This window comes from Gopherus flavomarginatus, chromosome 2 (genome assembly GCF_025201925.1).
Source record: "Gopherus flavomarginatus isolate rGopFla2 chromosome 2, rGopFla2.mat.asm, whole genome shotgun sequence".
In the NCBI taxonomy this organism is placed as follows: domain Eukaryota; kingdom Metazoa; phylum Chordata; order Testudines; family Testudinidae; genus Gopherus; species Gopherus flavomarginatus.
Genome location: NC_066618.1, coordinates 151262176 through 151279096, shown reverse-complemented (window position 1 = coordinate 151279096; position 16921 = coordinate 151262176). Strand labels below are relative to the sequence as shown.

General features: G+C 59.2%; 1 protein-coding gene across 1 annotated transcript; it reads right to left on the bottom strand.

Annotated features, from left to right (window-relative positions):
* Positions 1 to 3782: 3782 nt before the first annotated feature.
* LOC127043588 (prosaposin-like) lies at positions 3783 to 8739 on the bottom strand. The gene is made up of 8 exons (XM_050937556.1): positions 8648 to 8739; positions 7487 to 7617; positions 7108 to 7209; positions 6428 to 6608; positions 5692 to 5840; positions 5049 to 5097; positions 4177 to 4258; positions 3783 to 3980 (listed from the first exon to the last, which is right to left on the bottom strand). Exons 1-8 carry the CDS (start codon positions 8682 to 8684, stop codon positions 3797 to 3799), a joined length of 915 nt encoding a protein of 304 aa, XP_050793513.1. The 5' UTR covers positions 8685 to 8739; the 3' UTR covers positions 3783 to 3796.
* Positions 8740 to 16921: the final 8182 nt, after the last annotated feature.

Sequence of the window (16921 nt, the reverse complement as noted above, 5' to 3'; positions counted from 1 at the left end):
TCCCCTGGGGGTGGTGGCCCAGAGGAGTGGATTCCCTAGGGGGCTGGAAGCTCATAAGTGTGGTTCCAGGAGGCAGTGGTAACAAAGGGCCTAACTCTAGAGAGAGAGTGCGACCTTCACACTGACGGGGGCTCCTCCCTGGGACTGTAGGGAGCTGATGGAGCACTGGCCTCTGAGTCCGTGACCCTGTGCTACACCCCAGCTTTTAAACAGCCCCGGGGACCCCTTCAGCTTGCCAACCTCCCAGGGGTCCCCCTCTTCCTTCAGGGTGGGCCATGGCATCCCAGGCCTCCTGCGTCGCACCCAGAGCTCTACCGAGCCAGCCGGGTGTGCAGAGACCCCAGGCAGCCTGTCCCAGCAGAACAAGGTTTATTAGTCAGCTGGGCGCAGGCCGGGCTGAGCTCAGCATCGAGACGTGAAGGCTGAGATACGGGCCTGCTGGCCAAGCCAGTGCCCCCCAGCCACGCGGCCATGGGCGCATGCCAGGCTCTGTCTCACCGCCCCATTGCTTGGCCTGCTATGGGTTGTTGTCAGTCAGGCCTAGGGTGACCAGACAGCAGATGTGAAAAATTGGGATGGGGTCGGGGGTAATAGGAGCCTATATAAGAAAAAGACCCAAAAATCGGGACTGTCCCTATATAATCAGGACACCTGGTCACCCTAGCCGGGCCTTAACGCACCGTTCACCCTGCCCCAGACCGGTCCTGACACCCCCCCCCATGGCTCTTGCTTGGCCCCAAGCACAGCTTTTTAACCCTGTTGCACCCACTGCAAAGAGGGAAACTGAGGCATGCATCAGACTCAATTATAAATACTATAGAACAATCCCACTTTGTCATGCTAGCTACAGCAGGGGAACCAGCCTGCTAACTGGATCCCTCTGACCACAGAGTCAGCCATGAAGAAGATAGAGGATAAGAACACCCTGGTCTTCATTGTAGATGTCAAGGCCAACAACCATGAGATCAAGCAGGCTGTCAAGAAACTGTATAAGCAGCAAAGAATCCTGTGGCACCTTATAGACTAACAGATGTTTTGGAGCATGAGCTTTCGTGGGTGAATACCCACTTCGTCACATGCATGTAGTGCAAATTTCCAGGGGCAGGTATATATATGCAAGCAAGAAGCAAGCTAGAGATAATGAGGTTAGTTCAATCAGGGAGGATGAGGCCCTGTTCCAGCAGTTGAGGAGTGAAAACCAAGGGAGGAGAAATTGGTTTTGTAGTTGGTTAGCCATTCACAGTCTTTGTTTAGTCCTGAGCTGATGGTGTCAAATTTGCAGATGAACTGAAGCTCAGCAGTTTCTCTTTGAAGTCTGGTCCTGAAGTTTTTTTGCTGCAGGATGGCCACCTTAAGGTCTGCTATAGTGTGGCCAGGGAGGTTGAAGTGTTCTCCTACAGGTTTTTGTATATTGCCATTCCTAATATCTGATTTGTGTCCATTTATCCTTTTCCGTAGGGACTGTCCAGTTTGGCCAATGTACATAGCAGAGGGGCATTGCTGGCATATGATGGCGTATATTACATTGGTGGACATGCAGGTGAATGAGCCGGTGATGGTGTGGCTGATCTGGTTAGGTCCTGTGATGGTGTTGCTGGCATAGATATGTGGGCAGAGTTGGCATCGAGGTTTGTTGCATGGATTGGTTCCTGAGTTAGAGTTACTATGGTGCGGTGTGCAGTTACTAGTGAGAATATGTTTCAGGTTGGCAGGTTGTCTGTGGGCGAGGACTGGCCTGCCACCCAAGGCCTGTGAAAGTGTGAGATCATTGTCCAGGATGGGTTGTAGATCCCTGATGATGCGTTGGAGAGGTTTTAGCTGGGGACTGTATGTGATGGCCAGTGGAGTCCTGTTGGTTTCTTTCTTGGGTTTGTCTTGCAGTAGGAGGCTTCTGGGTACACGTCTGGCTCTGTTGATCTGTTTCCTTATTTCCTCGTGCGGGTATTGTAGTTTTGAGAATGCTTGGTGAAGATCTTGTAGGTGTTGGTCTCTGTCTGAGGGGTTAGAGCAGATGCGGTTGTATGATATTGATGTGGCCAAGGTCAACACATTGATCTGACCCGATGGTGAGAAGAAGGTTTATGTCCATCTTGCTCCAGACTATGATGCATTGGATGTAGCCGACGAGATTGGAATAATCTAAAGGGCATCCACCAAGAGCTGGGCAGCTGAAATAATAAACTTTATAAAACCCAAAAAACGGGTTTCAGAGTGGTAGCTGTGTTAGTCTGTATCAGCAAAAACAACCTGGAGTCCTTGTTATAGTCCTCGTGGGGCATGGCCCACAAAAGCTTATGCCTAAATAAATGTGTTAGTCTTTAAGGTGCCACAAGGACTCCTGGTGGTTTTTCCTGCTAACTGGGGCCCTCTCTATTCTCGCTCTGTCACTGCTGGCCCCTCTCGCTCCATCACTGCTGGCCCCTGTTCTGACCAGGTGGGGAGGGGGCAGGCACTGCTTGCCCACTCACTGGGTGTCTCAGTGCTGGGGCTGTTTCCTGCCCAGCCGGTTGCCTTGTCCATTCCTGGCATGTGGTCTTTGCTCTGGCCAGCCTGCCCTGCTCCATTCTTGGCCTGACCCGGTGGCGACGGCGCTGGGCTTTCCTGGGGGCCCTCATGATGGAGCGCCTCACTCGGGTCCCCATGCAGGTTGGGGGGCCACTGGCCGGGGGGCCTGGAGACAGCAGGCTGTGCTCCCCACTGGCTGGTCCCTTCTCCTGCTGGACCTATGGGGCACCTGCACAGAGCTCCCTCCCACCCTTCCCCCTTCACCTCACCCCGTGGAGCTGTGGGAAGAGGATCTGGCTTGAAGGGGGCCTGGATCAGGGAGGGGAAACCCAAGATGGGGACTGAGCAGACTGAGCGACAAATAGCAGAGCCTCAGCACACAGCCCTGGCCTCCCAGGTCTGCCTCCCTCCACCCACTGCTGCTAATGAGATGCCACTGCCGGGGAGGGGGTATTTCTCTGCCTTGGGGCACCCCTGCAGGATCAGGCCCTGGCAAAGAGAGCAGTGTGACGGAGCAGGAAGCAGGGCGGATTTGACCTGGGAATGTTGCAGGGGAGTTACATTGGGGATGAGGGACTTCCCTTGAAGGAAGATCCCTGAGCTGTAACCTGAGCCAGGAGAGGGGTTGGGAGAAGTGACACCTTCTGCCCAGGAGACTGAACAAAGGAGAGGAGGAGCAGAGGGGAGGGGAGAGAGCTGCTGAAGGAGGTGTTTTTTTTTGTTTTCAGTCTTGGGCTCCGTGCTGGGGTCTAAGCTCCCTAAACTCCCCAGAAGGACTTGATTGAGGGGTTCTGGTTGTACCTACGCACTCCACTCGGGACTGTGTTCCTGTTGTCTAATAAACCTTCTGTTTCACTGGCTGGCTGAGAGTCACGGTGAATCTCAGGAAGAGGGGTGCAGGGCCCTGACTCCCCCACACTCCGTGACAAGCGGCATGGAGGATCCAGGCTGTATCTGGCTGAGCCGAGCTGAATGATATCCCTGGGAGCGAGGCCCCAGAGCCGGGCAGCATGAGAACAGGGACTGGGAGCTGGCAGGTGTGTCTGGTCTGGGAGGGCCAGCTGATGTCAGCTCTGCAGCCAGGAGGTGGAAATGGAAGCCAAATCCCCCACCCCCTGTGGCTGTGCAGATGGCACATAACGCCCTGTTATAAACAGCTGCCGCACCCCACCCCAGAGGTGGCTGTACCTAGTGATGGGAGAGGTGGCAGAAGGAGGTTGGGAGGGTCAGCAGTCAAGGACTCTGGCATCGTGGGTTGAGATCACAGAGACATCAGGTCGATATTGATCCTTTATTGCCCAAAGTGGGGAGGAGAAGCAGAAGTCAGAGGCGATAATGCTGCCATCCCAGCTGTCACACACCAGGAGGCGCTGTTGGAGCTGGGGGGAGCAGTGGGGGCTGACGGTTCCCTCTGGGAGGCACGCCCTGAGCCGGCGGGGGGAGCTGCCTGCTGTGGCCGGTGCACAGGCTCGGGCCTGGAGAGGAGGAGAGGGGTCAGTGAGGTGCCAGCAGAGGTGCCCCCTGGGGAAGGTGCAGTGGGGGGCCATGGGGCTGGGCTGGGCTCAGAGGGATCTGATGGCCAGAGGCACTGGCATGTGTCTGGCCTGGCACGGCGCTGCCCTCCCCCATGGACACCATCATGAGCAAAGCCCCCCCGTCTGTGGTGCTCACCTCATGGCCATGCTCAGGTGTCGGTGCCAGAGCTGGTCTCTCCTTGGGTGGATTCCTCTGGCAACTGGCAGGCCTCTGCGTCCTGGGGAGAAGGGACACGGCGTCTCCAAGGGCATTGCCAGCATGGGGCTGCGGGGGAGATGCCAAGGGCCCCCTGCAGCGGGAGGGGGGATCTCTGCAGGGGGGCAGGGATCCTAGTGCCTGGGGGAGGCAGGGACCCTAGTAGTGTGGATGGAGGTGAGGGGGGCAAGGATCCCATTGTATGGGTGGGAGGAGGGGCAGTCATTCCAGAGGGGAGGATGGCTGGGGGAGGCCTGGGGACCCCAGCGGGGAGGACAGGGTAATAGCTCTCCCAGGAGCTGGGTCAGTTTGCCATAGCAATGCCCTCTATGCCATGGGCCTGATCCTGACCCCTCCCTGGGGTGGCCCCGCAGCCTGTGCAAGGAGCTGCAGGGACCCCGGGCACTCAGCTTCCCCCTGGCGACTGGGCCACGGCCGAGGTTTATCAGCTGCTGCGAGCAAGGTCCCAGAACTGCTCCCTTAGCTCTGGCAGTTCTGGTCCCTGGGCAAATAAGGGGCCCTTTGTGCTGTGCCACCCTCCCAGCGGCCTGTGTCTGGGGCAGAGCCATGGGCAGTGCCTGTTCCGAGGGGGTGAGCAGGGACTCACGCCCTCTGAGGGGCTCGCTGGCAATCTGTCACCGTCAGGCCACAGCCAGGTGTGGGGAGAGTGGGAGGGGTGGTGGCTAATGCCACCTGCCCCATCTCTGCAGCCTGAGATCTTTGCCCGCCAGCAAATGCTGATTCCCTGGGGGTGGTTTGTAACTAGCCCCCCGGCTCTTCTCGCTGGCCTATCGCCCCCTTCAATCTCTTACCAGACAGGTGGTGAGTGGGTCCTGGGGCACCCTCAGAACCTGCAGCAGCCTGGCTTGGTAGATCGAAACAAAGTCATTGCACTGCGGGAAGATTTAGAGCCTGGGTCATGGCCCCCGTGGCACCAAGGTGTCAACTGCCCCATGCTAGAGAGTGACCTCACTGACCCCCAGCTCTGCCTGGGGGAAAGAACCCAGGAGTCCTGGCTCCCTCCTAGCCCCTCTGCTCTAACCACTAGATCCCACTCTGCTCCCAGAGCTGGGGCTAGAACCCAGGAGTCCTGGCTCCCAGCCCCCACCTGTTCTTCTAACCCACTAACCCCCACTGCCCTCCCGGAGTCCTGGCTCCAAGCCCCCCAGCTCTGATCCGTAGGCTCCACTGCCCTCCCATGGCTGGGAGAAGAACTCAGGGTTTCTGGCATCTAAATCCTCCCCAGCTCTAACCACTAGACACCGCAGCTGAGCCAGGCTGGTGCTTTTCTAATACATACTTCAGCCCCTGCCCCCACGGCCCTGCTTGGTGCGGATGAGTCCTCTGGGGCACTGTCCGACGCCCCATGGAGATGGTTGGGGACCCTCCCTTCTCCTAGAGCCAATGGGGGGCTGGGCTGGGGTACCCCACGCAGATCTGAGCCATTCTACTGACCCTGGGGGAACCCCCGAAGTGCTGCTTGCATGTGCCGTTCAGGACGTCTCCAAGGTCCCAGCCAGGCCTCACGTGCTGGAGGTCGGGCTGGGCTAGGCTGGTGAAGGTCAAGCAGAGGTCACAGGCATCGCTGGGGGGCACCAGGCCGCCTGGCACACGGAAAACAAGGATCTCACCCTCTCCTCTCTGAGGCATTGTGCCTGCCCCCAGAGGCCCTGCGCTCCTCTCCTAAACCCATGGGGAGAGGGGGCCCCTCTGGCAGCAGGTGGGAGCAGGACCAGCATAGTGAGCTCTATGCTGCTGACATGTAGGGCCTGGCCGGGGGCTGAGTGGGCATTCGAGGCCAGGGCATGGCCCTCGGGCAATGGCTGTCATTTACAGCCACCCCAGGGCTGCTCTGAAGTACAGGGGTGCAGCCAGCTCGCAAGCTGCCAGTGGCACTGATTCCAGTACCTGCTTGTCCCCCACCCTCCCTGGGAAGGACCCCGGTTTGATCGCCACTCATTCCCCCCTGCCACAGGCACCCTAGGTCTCCCTTAGCTGAGTGGGGGGTCTCCCCTCTGTCCTGCACAGGGTGTGTGAGCCCATGCCCCAGGCACTAGGCCATACCCCACTGGCCAGGGCGACTGGCTTAGGTTTCCCTGGCATTGTGCCCAGCAAGGACAGCAACGCCCTGGGCTGGCAGCAGCCGGCTGATGCCCCCTGGCTCCTTGGCAGAGGGAACAAGTGGGAAAACCTTGGGTGGGTGGGGACTCCCGGCACATCCGCAGGCTGATACAGATCTCCTTGGGGTCCTGCCCGTCCTGCAGCGCCTCCGTGATCTTGGGTTTGTACTTCTTCATCACATAGCGGCAGAGGCGCCGCAGACTCCTGCCCACAACTCCGCAGAGCTTGTCCTCGGCCTCGACGATGGAGTCCTGCACGACACCGGTCCGGGGTTAGGACACAGCGCAGGATGTCACCCGCTCGCTGGGCCCTGCCCTGACACCACTGCTGTGACTGCCCCAGCCACTGTCCTTGCAGGATGTGTCATCTCTACGGGATGCTGGGCCAGGAGAAGGGGAGGAGGAGGGCCTGGCCCCTCCCCACCCCCGCCAGGGGAGAGACACTGGGGCTGTGTCTGGGATTGGGGGAACCCTGACCCCAGGGGGCCATGTGGGCAGCAGGTGGAGGGGGGGCAGTGGGATCTAGACCCTCCTCTCCTTCCTGGTTGTACCAGGGCACTGGGTGCTACCCATGCCCCCTGGCACCAGGGGCAGATGGCAATGGAGCAGACCCCGCTCCCCACAGCCTGGTCTCAGAGCCCACCTGCTGCCCACCCGCTCCCCACAAGGGCTGGAGCCAGGGGCCCTGGTGTAACACAGGGGTGATCCCCCCCCGACACAGGGCTGCCCCAGATGGCACCAGGGCCCTCACCTCGTCGGGGTCGTCACCGACCATAGACTTCAGCTTCTTCAGGATGTTGGTACAGATGGTGCACCTGATGGAAAGAGCCTGCTCCCGGACGTGCCAGCCCTGCTGTGCCAGACACAAACCAGGGGTCACCACTCAGAGTGCCCCATATCACCCTGGCCCCCTTTCCCCCACAGACCCCTCAGCCTCCCAGCCCCGAGACCCCTGCCCCCGCAGACCCCTCAGCCTCCCAGCCCCCCCACGGACCCCCTGAGCCTCCCAGCCCTGAGCCCCTTGCCCCCCACAGACCCCTCAGCCTCCCATCCCAGAGCCCCCCACACCACCCAGCCCCCTTTGGAGCTGGGATGGGATCAGAACAAGGGGCGGGAGCCCCCCGACTCACCTGGGGCACATGCTGCTCGAGGAGCTTGCAGACCTGCTGCTGTCCACACTGAGCTGCTGTGCCTGGATCTCTGCACCAAAACTCAGGGCCCAGCAGGCATTGCTTGGGGACCAGCTCCTGGGCGCAGAGGGCTGCAAGGAGCAAAACCAGACTGGGCTGGGAGTACAGTAGCTGGTGGGACTTATTTATTATGTGCTACAGCAGCACTGAGATCAGGGCCCCACTGTGCCAGGTGCTGCCCAGACCCTGACCAAGATCAGGGTCCTGTCATGCCGGGCGCTGCCCAGACCCCAACTGAGAAACTGAGGAATTTGAAGCCCAGGGTGATTCAGTGATTAGTCCAGGAGGGTCTGGGATATAGAGCAGAACTGAACCCAGTTCTCCTAAGCCCTAACCCCACTGGGCTTGGGTCAACTCAGTTTGGAGCCGGTGGTGGGCATGACTTTGCCAGCTCCGGAAAAACTGGTCAAGAAACCAAGGATCTGGAATAGACAGATCACCCTTGGGTGCTCCCTGAGACACTGGCTCCCCAGCCAGGGTGCTGCACCAGGATTGGCTGCAGCTGGGATTGGGGTCACCTAGGGTGACCATACGTCCCATTTTGGCCAGGACAGTCCCGTTTTTAAGCCCTGTGTCGGTCATCCCAACTTTTTTTTTGGCAAAAGTGGGCATTTGGCTGTTTGCTCTTGCCAACTTGATCAAACAAGAGCAAAGAGGACAAACGCCGATGTTTGTCAAAAAAGTGGGCATGGAGGAATGTGTGTGTGTGTCTGAGGGTGAGCAGAGATGCCAGCCCCGCACAGGGAGGGATGGGAGGCTTCCGCTAGTCCCAGGCAGTATCCCATTTTCCCATTGGGAAATATGGTAACCCGGTCACCTGGCCAGGGCGCTGTGCCGGGATTGGCTGCAGCTGGGATCAGCTGTGCCTTCACATGGCAGGAGGCTCCCCTAGGGTGGGTGGACCCTGGATGTGCTGGAAACCCCCCTGTATTGGGGTGAGGCTCATATGCTCTCAGGGGCACTGCCAAGGCAGTTGCCATACTCTGCGGTGCTGGCTTGGGGGAGGGTCTGGTTCTGCCCTGAGTCTCTCCCATGCGACCTCCCCCAAGGACTGTGCCGGGGAGGTGCCCCTGTGGGTGACACCTGCCGGCGGCCGCTTACCTGAGCCCAGCCAGAGGAGCAGGAGGAGAGGGGCCATGTCAGCGCTGGCAGCACACTGCCTGCGATGTTCCCTGCCCTGGCTTATAACGGGGCTGCCTCCCCCATCACTGTCACTTCCCTTCACCCCAGCCCTGGCCCCGCCCTTAACTCTGATCTGTGAGGTTTTGTGAGCCACATTTCCTGCCTTGCTCTGCAGGTGGGGGAGTGACAGCGGCCCTGTTCCTTGGGCCCTTCCAGCCCTGCCTGGGGCACCCTCTGGTCTCCACCACAGCCATGCCCCCCCACATATCTCATAGGCCAGTGCTGGGGAAAGGCCCTGCCCCCCAAACTCACAGTGACTCCCAGCCAGTGTGCGACACAGATGGGTTATTAGTCACCAGGAGATCAGAGCTTGTTAGCATTGAAAGCAGGAACATTCAGCAAAGTCCATTTTGGGGGGCTCAGAGCCCAGAACCCTGCCCCCGCCGAGTCCCACCCAGGAGACTGCCCAGCCTCAGTCCTGCCCAACCGTTCTTTGTTTCTTTCCTGGGCAATTTTCTTAATGTTTTGTATGAATACTGGATGTGCCTCAGTTTCCCCCCTGTGTTGCACAAGTGGTGGGACAAAAGTGTGTGATCCTTGCAGAGACCCCGCAGGTCAGACGATGGCCGACACTCTGTATCCTGGCAACTGATGGCCGGGGCCCATCCTCTACAAGGAGCCAGCCAGAGGATTTGGGGAACAAAGAGAGGTAGAGGCCAGGGGAGCGGCTTGCCTTAGGCTTCCCCTGGGGTCCCATCCAGGCGGGCTCATTGCTGGGAGGTCACGGGATGAGCAGGGGGCTGTACGCTCCGAGGTCGGTCCTGGGAGGTGCTGGAGCCGAGCGGGCGCCTCAAGGGGTGTCACACTGCCAGAGGGGCCTGTCTGAACTTCAGTCAGAGCCATTCCAGAGACTGAGCCTGGGTACCCGTGACAGGGACTCCCACCCCTCCCTATCCCCAAGGCCTCAGATCCCTAAATGGCCCCCTCAAGGACTGGATGATGAAAGGATTAGAAAACCTGCCACAGAGCGAGAGACTCAAGGAGTTCCACTTATTTAGCTCAACAAAAAGAAGGTTAAGGGGGGACTTGATCCCAGTCTGTAAGTACCTACAGGGGGAGCAAATATTTCATACTAGGCTCTGCAGCCTGGCAGAGGAAGGTCTCCCACTATCCAAAGGCTGGGAGTTGAAGCTTGACAAACAGAATGGAAACGAGGAGGACATTTGTACAAGTGACAGTAATTAAGCATGGGAACAATCTACCCAGGGCCATGGTGGATTCTCCAACACCAGCCATTCTTAAATCAAGACTGGCTCTTTTTCTAACAGATCAGTGCTAGGGATTGTTGTGGGCAGGTCTCTGGCTTGTGCTATGCAGATGGTCAGACCAGGTGAACACACTGGTCTCATCTGGCCTGGGGATCTCTGAATCTAGCCGAGCTCTGACTCATGTTCCTGGACAGTTATTATGGTGTCTACAATTCCTACAGGAATATGGGCCTGGGGTGACAGCAGCCACAGAATCCCGACCTGCAGCTGCCGCGGCCTCCCCCACTCCCCCTTCTGTAACAATGTCCCTCAGTCTCGACCCACAACCCCCTGCTATTCTAACCCTGGGCTCCTCAACAGCCATTGCCATCCGGAGCTGCAGCCCTCCTCCCCCGTGCAGTGCTTTCACACAGCTAATGGGGACTAGGCTGAGAACAGCCAAACTAGGTGCAGTCATGACCTGCATGAGCTCTTGGACCCAGACTGTTCAGTGCCTGGTTCGCCCTAGGCCAGGCGGGGGATCGGGGTGGGGACGGACATGATGTGGCCCAGTCCAACCCAATGTCTAGTTTTCCCTCCCAAGGGCAAACGGGAAAGGGGAGCAGCTGTGATCTCCCCCAGATGCCCAGGTCCAAGGAATGCAGGCCCTGATCCACTCTGGCACCCCTCACATCTTACCCCATTTCCAGTCGGGCTCTCCTAGAGGGGGCGTTGGGACACATCAGGACACCTGGGTTCTATTCTGGGCTTTGTGTGAACTCGGGCAAATCCTTCCCCTGCTCCGTGCCTCAGTTTCCCCCATACACTGAGGCGAGCCCCTGCCCCAAGGGGGTCGCAGGTCACCCTCTCAGCTCAGCCCAGCTCCAGTCCCTCTGGCAGAGCTGAGGGTTTGTGGCCTCGCTGGGTCCTGGGGGACTTAGTGGCTCGTGTTCCCTTTTGCAGACATGTGGGGGCGGATCGGGGGATGGGGCTGGGGTGTGGGGGGCGGGTCGGAGGGAGGCTGTCCCCTTCCCAATAGGTGAATGCCTGGGACACATTCAGGCTCGAGGAGGTGCAGTTCTTCATTCCCACCACTAGATGGACCCACAGCCACGTCTCACATTAACAGGCCCATACGGCCCACACGTTACCATGCCCGTGGGCGGCTGGCATGTAGCTCTTCCGCTTAGGGCCCGTCTCCTGGTCGCTGCTCCCCCTTCGTGACAGCCTGGCTGGGGCCCTAACCCCATGGATCCAGGCCGCCAGGGGGTACGGACACTGGCCTTGAGCTGGGCACAGACCCCCTGCTCTTAGGCTCAGCCCGGGCTGCCCTGGAGATGATCGACCCCTTGTCCCAGTGCCACCCCTTTGGGGGGAGATATGTGGGGGCATCTCCCTGGGGGAGAGGGGATGATGGCATCATCACCCCCCAGTACCCACCTCTCGTTACTGCGACTCGTCCCCAGAGCCTGGCCCTGGGGGGGACCTGTGGCCCCTTTTAGAAGGCACTTGCAGGGGCATATGCAGGTGATAGGCCACGATAATGTCACCCCCCCTCCTGGCCACGGTGTGTGTGTGTGGGGGGGCAAGGGAGGGCAGGACTGCATCAACCTGGCTGGAATGCACAGGGCTGCCCCGGGGGGGGGGCAAGTGGGGCAATTTGTGCCAGGCCCCACAGGGGCCCCCACGAGAATATAGTATTCTATAGTATTGCAACTTTTTTTATGGAAGAGGCCCCCAAACTTGCTTTTCCCCAGGCCCCCTGAATCCTCTGGGCAGCCCTTGGTGTGCAGAAGGCAGAGTCTGGCTGGGAGCCTCCCTGACCCGAGCTGGAAGAGGGGCTGCTGGGGGTGGCGGTCGTGGCTGGAGCGGGAGTGTCTGGGTGTTGGGGGCAGGCTGGAGTTAATGGTTGGTTGTGGGACCTTAACTCCGAGTCTCGGGAGCTTAAAAAGTCTGATTCCCACCCCATCCCCCGCAAATGTAACCCCGACTCTGGATTTCCTGCCTTGACTTATGGGGCAGGGTCTGGGTCTGACCAGCATCTGACATAGGATGGTGGCGCTGGGACTGGGGCTGCTAGGCAGTACAGATGCCACCCGACTTATGAAAACATTCTGTTCCGGAAAGCCTTGAGTAGCTCGAATTTTGCATAAGTCGGAAACGTATGCCTGTATGTTACGCAAAAACTTCCACAACTCGAAAATCCTATTTCTGGTTTATGGAACTTTTTCTGTAAGTGCAAATTTGGGAGCGTCTGTACTGTAATACAGACGGGGAGCGTCTGAACTGTAATACATTTAGTATTGTGCAGTGCCTGGCTGGGGGCTGGGGCTGGAACTGGGGCTGCTAGGCAGTACCATAATACAGGTGCCCTCCCCCACCACTGCCTCTGCAGCAAGTCTACCGAGACCTGGGTGAAGTTTAAAAAAAATGTTTTTTTAAAAGAATAAATAAAGAATAAAGAATCCTCCAGACACCGTGCCCATTCCCCACCCTACCTCCTTGGGTTTTGCAGCCTTAGTCCTGGGGGGAATAGCCAGGCATAGGGCCCCTCCCCCCAATAATCAGGACCATTTAGAAGCAAAATGCCAGCCTGGGCTGGCTACCCTGGGATGAATTGGCCCCAGTGCCGCCCCAGGACCCAGCTGGTGGAACCTACATGGGCCTGGCCATTGGCTGCAGGACAGACAGAGCCGGGGTCTCTGGGGCTCGCCAGCCAGCCCGCCCCAGCAGATCCACACACCATGGGAGACAGCTGCTGCCTTTGCCAATGGGCCAGCTCTGAGACTCGCCCAGGACCAGGGGTGGCACCAAGAGTGCCCACCAGGGGGCAGCATATACCTCCCACCTCTGCTGCCTCCCCATCCTGGGTCTGGGCCAGACTATTGCTCTGACCTGCTCCAGCACTGCCCATGGGCCTTGGCTCCATTCATGTGGCAGTACCAGCTCTGCCAGGGGAGTGGGTCGCCATGAGTGCCACGCCTCGACTAGCGTTGGCCGTGCAGGATGGGAGACCTGGGAGTGTCACTCACCAGCTCAGACTCCTGGGGCTGGAGGAGCCAGTTCAGTGCCCCAGGGGCAGCCATGGCCGTGTCCAGCCAGCACAGCACAGACCTCCCACCTGCTAGGGCACTGCGGGCAGGGGGCTGCAAAGGGCAGTTTCCCCCGAGCTTTGACAACAGCCAGGATCAGCCCCTGTACTGGGACCTAGAGTCTCCCTCTGGGATCAGGGCCCCTTTGGGCTGGGCACTGCACCGACCTCAACTGAGATCAGGGTCCCCTGGTGCCGGGCACTGCTCAGACTCCGACTGAGATCAGGGTCCCCATGTGCTGGGCATGTACTTCCCAGACACAGAGTGAGCCCTTGTGCTGAAGAACTTCCAGTCTAAACAGATTAAAGATGGGAGGGGAAACTGAGGCACAGAGGGGGTGGTGACTGGCCCAAGATCACCCAGCTGGCCTGTGGAAGAGCTGCGACTAGAAGCCAGCTGTGTGGGTCCCACACTAGTGCCCTGCCCACTAGACCATGCTGCCTGTAGCTGCTTCGCCGTTCAATCCACCCTGGATCCAAGGGGCCTAGCTGCCGTCTGGAGGGGTGTGTATGTGACATCTCAGTGCCCCCAGTGACATATGGGCCCTTTGGGAGGTGACAGGGCTGGGTTCAAAGGGGCAGTGGGGCCGAGGTCCTGTTACTAGATCTGTATCTCTGCGGGAGGGGGAGCTCACCCTGTATTGGGGGCTCGTTAGGAAGATGAAAGGCCTCGGCTAATTAAAGAGATAAGAGGAGGAAATTGGGATTCTCTCTGCTTGTCCCCTTTCCCCCAAGCCTTGGCGCTGTCAGGGTGAAATACGGCCTGGGGGCGCCGGTTGTTTACGCAGAGCAAGGGGGGGTACAGAGCTGCCCCCCCATCCATGTCTCTCTGATCTCTGTGTTGGGAGAAAACCCCTGCTTGTGTCCTGCCCTGGCGCCCAGTGGGGCCGCGCCAAGGAACTGCCAGCTGCCTTCGCCCGCTGCCCTGTGTATCAGAGCCCAGGCGCCTGCCCTAGTGGCACCTGGGCTTAGTAGAACCGTCCTGCAGCCCAAACCCGCCTGCCAAGGAGCTGGGCTGGAGGGCAATGGAGGCAGCTGGGTCGGGCATGAAGGTGGGGGCGTGCTCCTGGTGCAAGTGATGGGCACCCTGACATCGCAGGGATGGGATCTGGCAATGCGGGGAAGGAGGAGTCAAAGACTACAGTGATGGGGGGATGATGGGGGGATAAAGGGGGTGTATGGGGATAGATAGATGCGGGGGTGTATGGGGATAGATAGATAGATAGATGTGGTGTATGAGGATGGGTAGATAGATAAAGTGAGGGGGTGGACAGACAGACAAGGAGTGTCTGGGGATAGAGAGAAGGAAAGGACAGAGATGGTAGGAAGATTTGACGGCTGGGGGGCCAGCTGTTGTCTCCCAGGCCAGTGCTGCCTCTGGGAAATTCTCCTCCCACCACGATTTCTGGCTTATCCCGGAATCTCCCCCCCACCCCACCCCCGTGTCCCCAGGCAGGGCAGGACCTGGGAGTATGTCCACAGGAGTGGTAGCAGAGCAGCTGAGTCCTCGTGTCGCTCTCTGGCTCAGGGAACAACCCACTGACCACCCCTGGTGGCCCTGAGAGGGTTCCGGAGTCTGGACAAATTCAAAGGGGAGCACTGGGGAAATCTGGGGCACATGGATAGAGATGTCTGCGGCTGGGGGCATATGGGGGAGTTGGGGCAGCTGCGCTTGGATCAGCGCCCTAGTGAGAAGATCTGGAAGCCAGATGGGACCTTGGAAACACTGCAGTGGTGGGCCATTAGCACATGCAGAGCACTGAGCTCATGGGGAACACTGCAGTGCTTAACCCAGCTCCGAGAAAGGCAGGAGAGAAGCAGCTGTATTGCAGGTGGTCGAAATCAGAGCCTCGTCATGCCGGGTGCTGCCCAGACCCACTGAGATCAGGGCCCATCGTGCCGGGCGCTGCCCAGACCCGACCAAGATCAGGGCCCCGTCTTGCCCGGTGCTGTCCAAACCCTGACTGAGATTGGGGTCCTGTTGTGCTAGACCCCAAGGCCCTGTAACCCCCACACTGAATCCCAACATCCCTACAGCAATGCCAGGGATCCAGCCACTTTCACCATTTAACCACAACCTGCCCTCCTGCTTTCCTGGTGCCAACTTTGGGGGAGCCCTAGGCTGGGGGGAGGGGAGGTCAGGGTGCCTCCTCCCTCACCTTCCTCCTACATATCCAGGTTTCTTTCTTCCCTTACTCTCTTTCCTGGGAAATGCTCCTTTGCATGTGAGCATGGGTGGCGGGGGGGTGGGGGACGGGACGACTGAGGCTCATAACTGCGCCGATAATTGCTTTTGCGGGTATTTCCCCCCCCCCTCCCCGTCTTGCTTCTTGGCGGCTTCTCAATTTCCCTGTAAAAGAGGGAATTCATTTCCAGGCGCTAATGTAATGTCAGCGCGCGGGGCGCCCAGCATGGATGATGTATAGGGGGACGCGGCGGCAAGAGGACTATTTAATGATGCATAGAATTAAATCCAGCCCTCCTCAGCTGAGCCGGCGCCTCCCCCTCCCGATTCCCAGGCTCCGGGATGGGGAGGGGAAAGCGACTGCTGGTGACGCCCCTCGTCTCCTGTTCTCTCTATCCCCGCTGCATGCTGACGGGGCCTCCCGGCCTGGTTTGCACTAGCGCCCCCTCTCAGAGACCCACCTGCCCCTTGGCCTCGGGGAAAGAGTTTGGGGCTCTGCCAGGGCACCTGGGCTGGGAGTCAGGATGCCAGGGTTCTGCTTTGATCTGCAAGTGAGTCACTCGCCTGCCCTGTGCCTCAGTTTCCCCTCCCAGCCCTTGTCTATTCCAATTGTGAGCTCTTTAAGTCTGGGGCTGTTTTTCATTGTGTCTAGGCAGCTCCAGGCACAACAGGGCCATGATCCCAACAGAGATCAGGGCCCCCACCCCCAGCTCATGGCCCATCTGCAGACCTGCTCCCAGCCCCCCCAGGACTAGGCCCCTGGACCCAGGCCCCTGTGAAAGCTCTGGTCTCAGGCCCTTTCCTCAGGGAGGCCTCACTGCCGGTGAATCCCCCACTCACCATGGAGGGGGCCCGGGGCAGGGCTGACATCTTATCCCTGCTCTCCCACCCCCATCATCACTTGCACAAGGCATCCCCAGGGGGCGCTGTTCTCTCAGGGGACCTGCAGGGAGGGCACTTCTCCCCCACTGCTGGGACATGACCAGGCTGCTCCACTCCACCCTAGCCCTAGCCAGAGGGGAAACAGGCTGGTGGGGAACATGCAACTCACGGAAATCCTCTGTTCTAACCACTAGTCACCACCCCCAGAGCCAGGGTAGAGGACCCAGGAGTCCTGGCTCCCAGTCCCCACTTTGCCCTCCTTTCTTGATAACACATGGCACTTTCATGGGCGTCAGTGGGAAGGGGGTTAGGCCCTGAGACCGGGGATTAGAATGCTCCTTCTCTGGCTTTGTGCCCCCCTCCACCCCAGCGAAGTACCCCCAACTTCTCTTGTCAAACTCATTATGTTTGTGTTTGAAATGTCTCAGGAGCAAATGGGAAGGGGGAGGGGTTGGAGGGCTGCTACCACAAGCATGAAACACAGGGCATGTGGGGAGCCCAGGGCTGGGACAGCAGGGAGCTGCAGGCCAGGAGCAAGGGACACAGGCAGAGCTGTGGGGGAGGAGCCCAGGTCTGGGCTAGCAGGGGCTGTGAGTTGGGACTGAGGGGCACCAGCAGAGCTGTGCCAGCCCAGGAAGTTGCTCAGCATTTCCCTGCACTGCCCTGGCTGGCTGCCTGGGTGCTGGACTGGCCTGTTCCTGTCACAGTGAACGGGCTGAAGTTGTTGGAAAGCATTGAGAAGCCCGATCCTGCCCACTGCCTCGTGGGCTCATTGACAATCTGTGGGGAGAGGGGAGAGCTGCCAGAAAGGGCCCCTCAACGTCACTGATATTAATGGGAGTTGGGTC

Excerpts from the sequence above, each read along its gene's own strand:
- LOC127043588 (XM_050937556.1), bottom strand. The coding sequence starts at position 8,684 with ATGGCCCCTCTCCTCCTGCTCCTCTGGCTGGGCTCAG. Across the intron at positions 5,098-5,691 it reads ACTTCGGGGGTTCCCCCAGG|GCTGCTGCAGGTTCTGAGGG; the intron begins GTCAGTAGAATG and ends CTACCAAGCCAG. Across the intron at positions 3,981-4,176 it reads CACCTGAGCATGGCCATGAG|GCCCGAGCCTGTGCACCGGC; the intron begins GTGAGCACCACA and ends CCTCCTCTCCAG.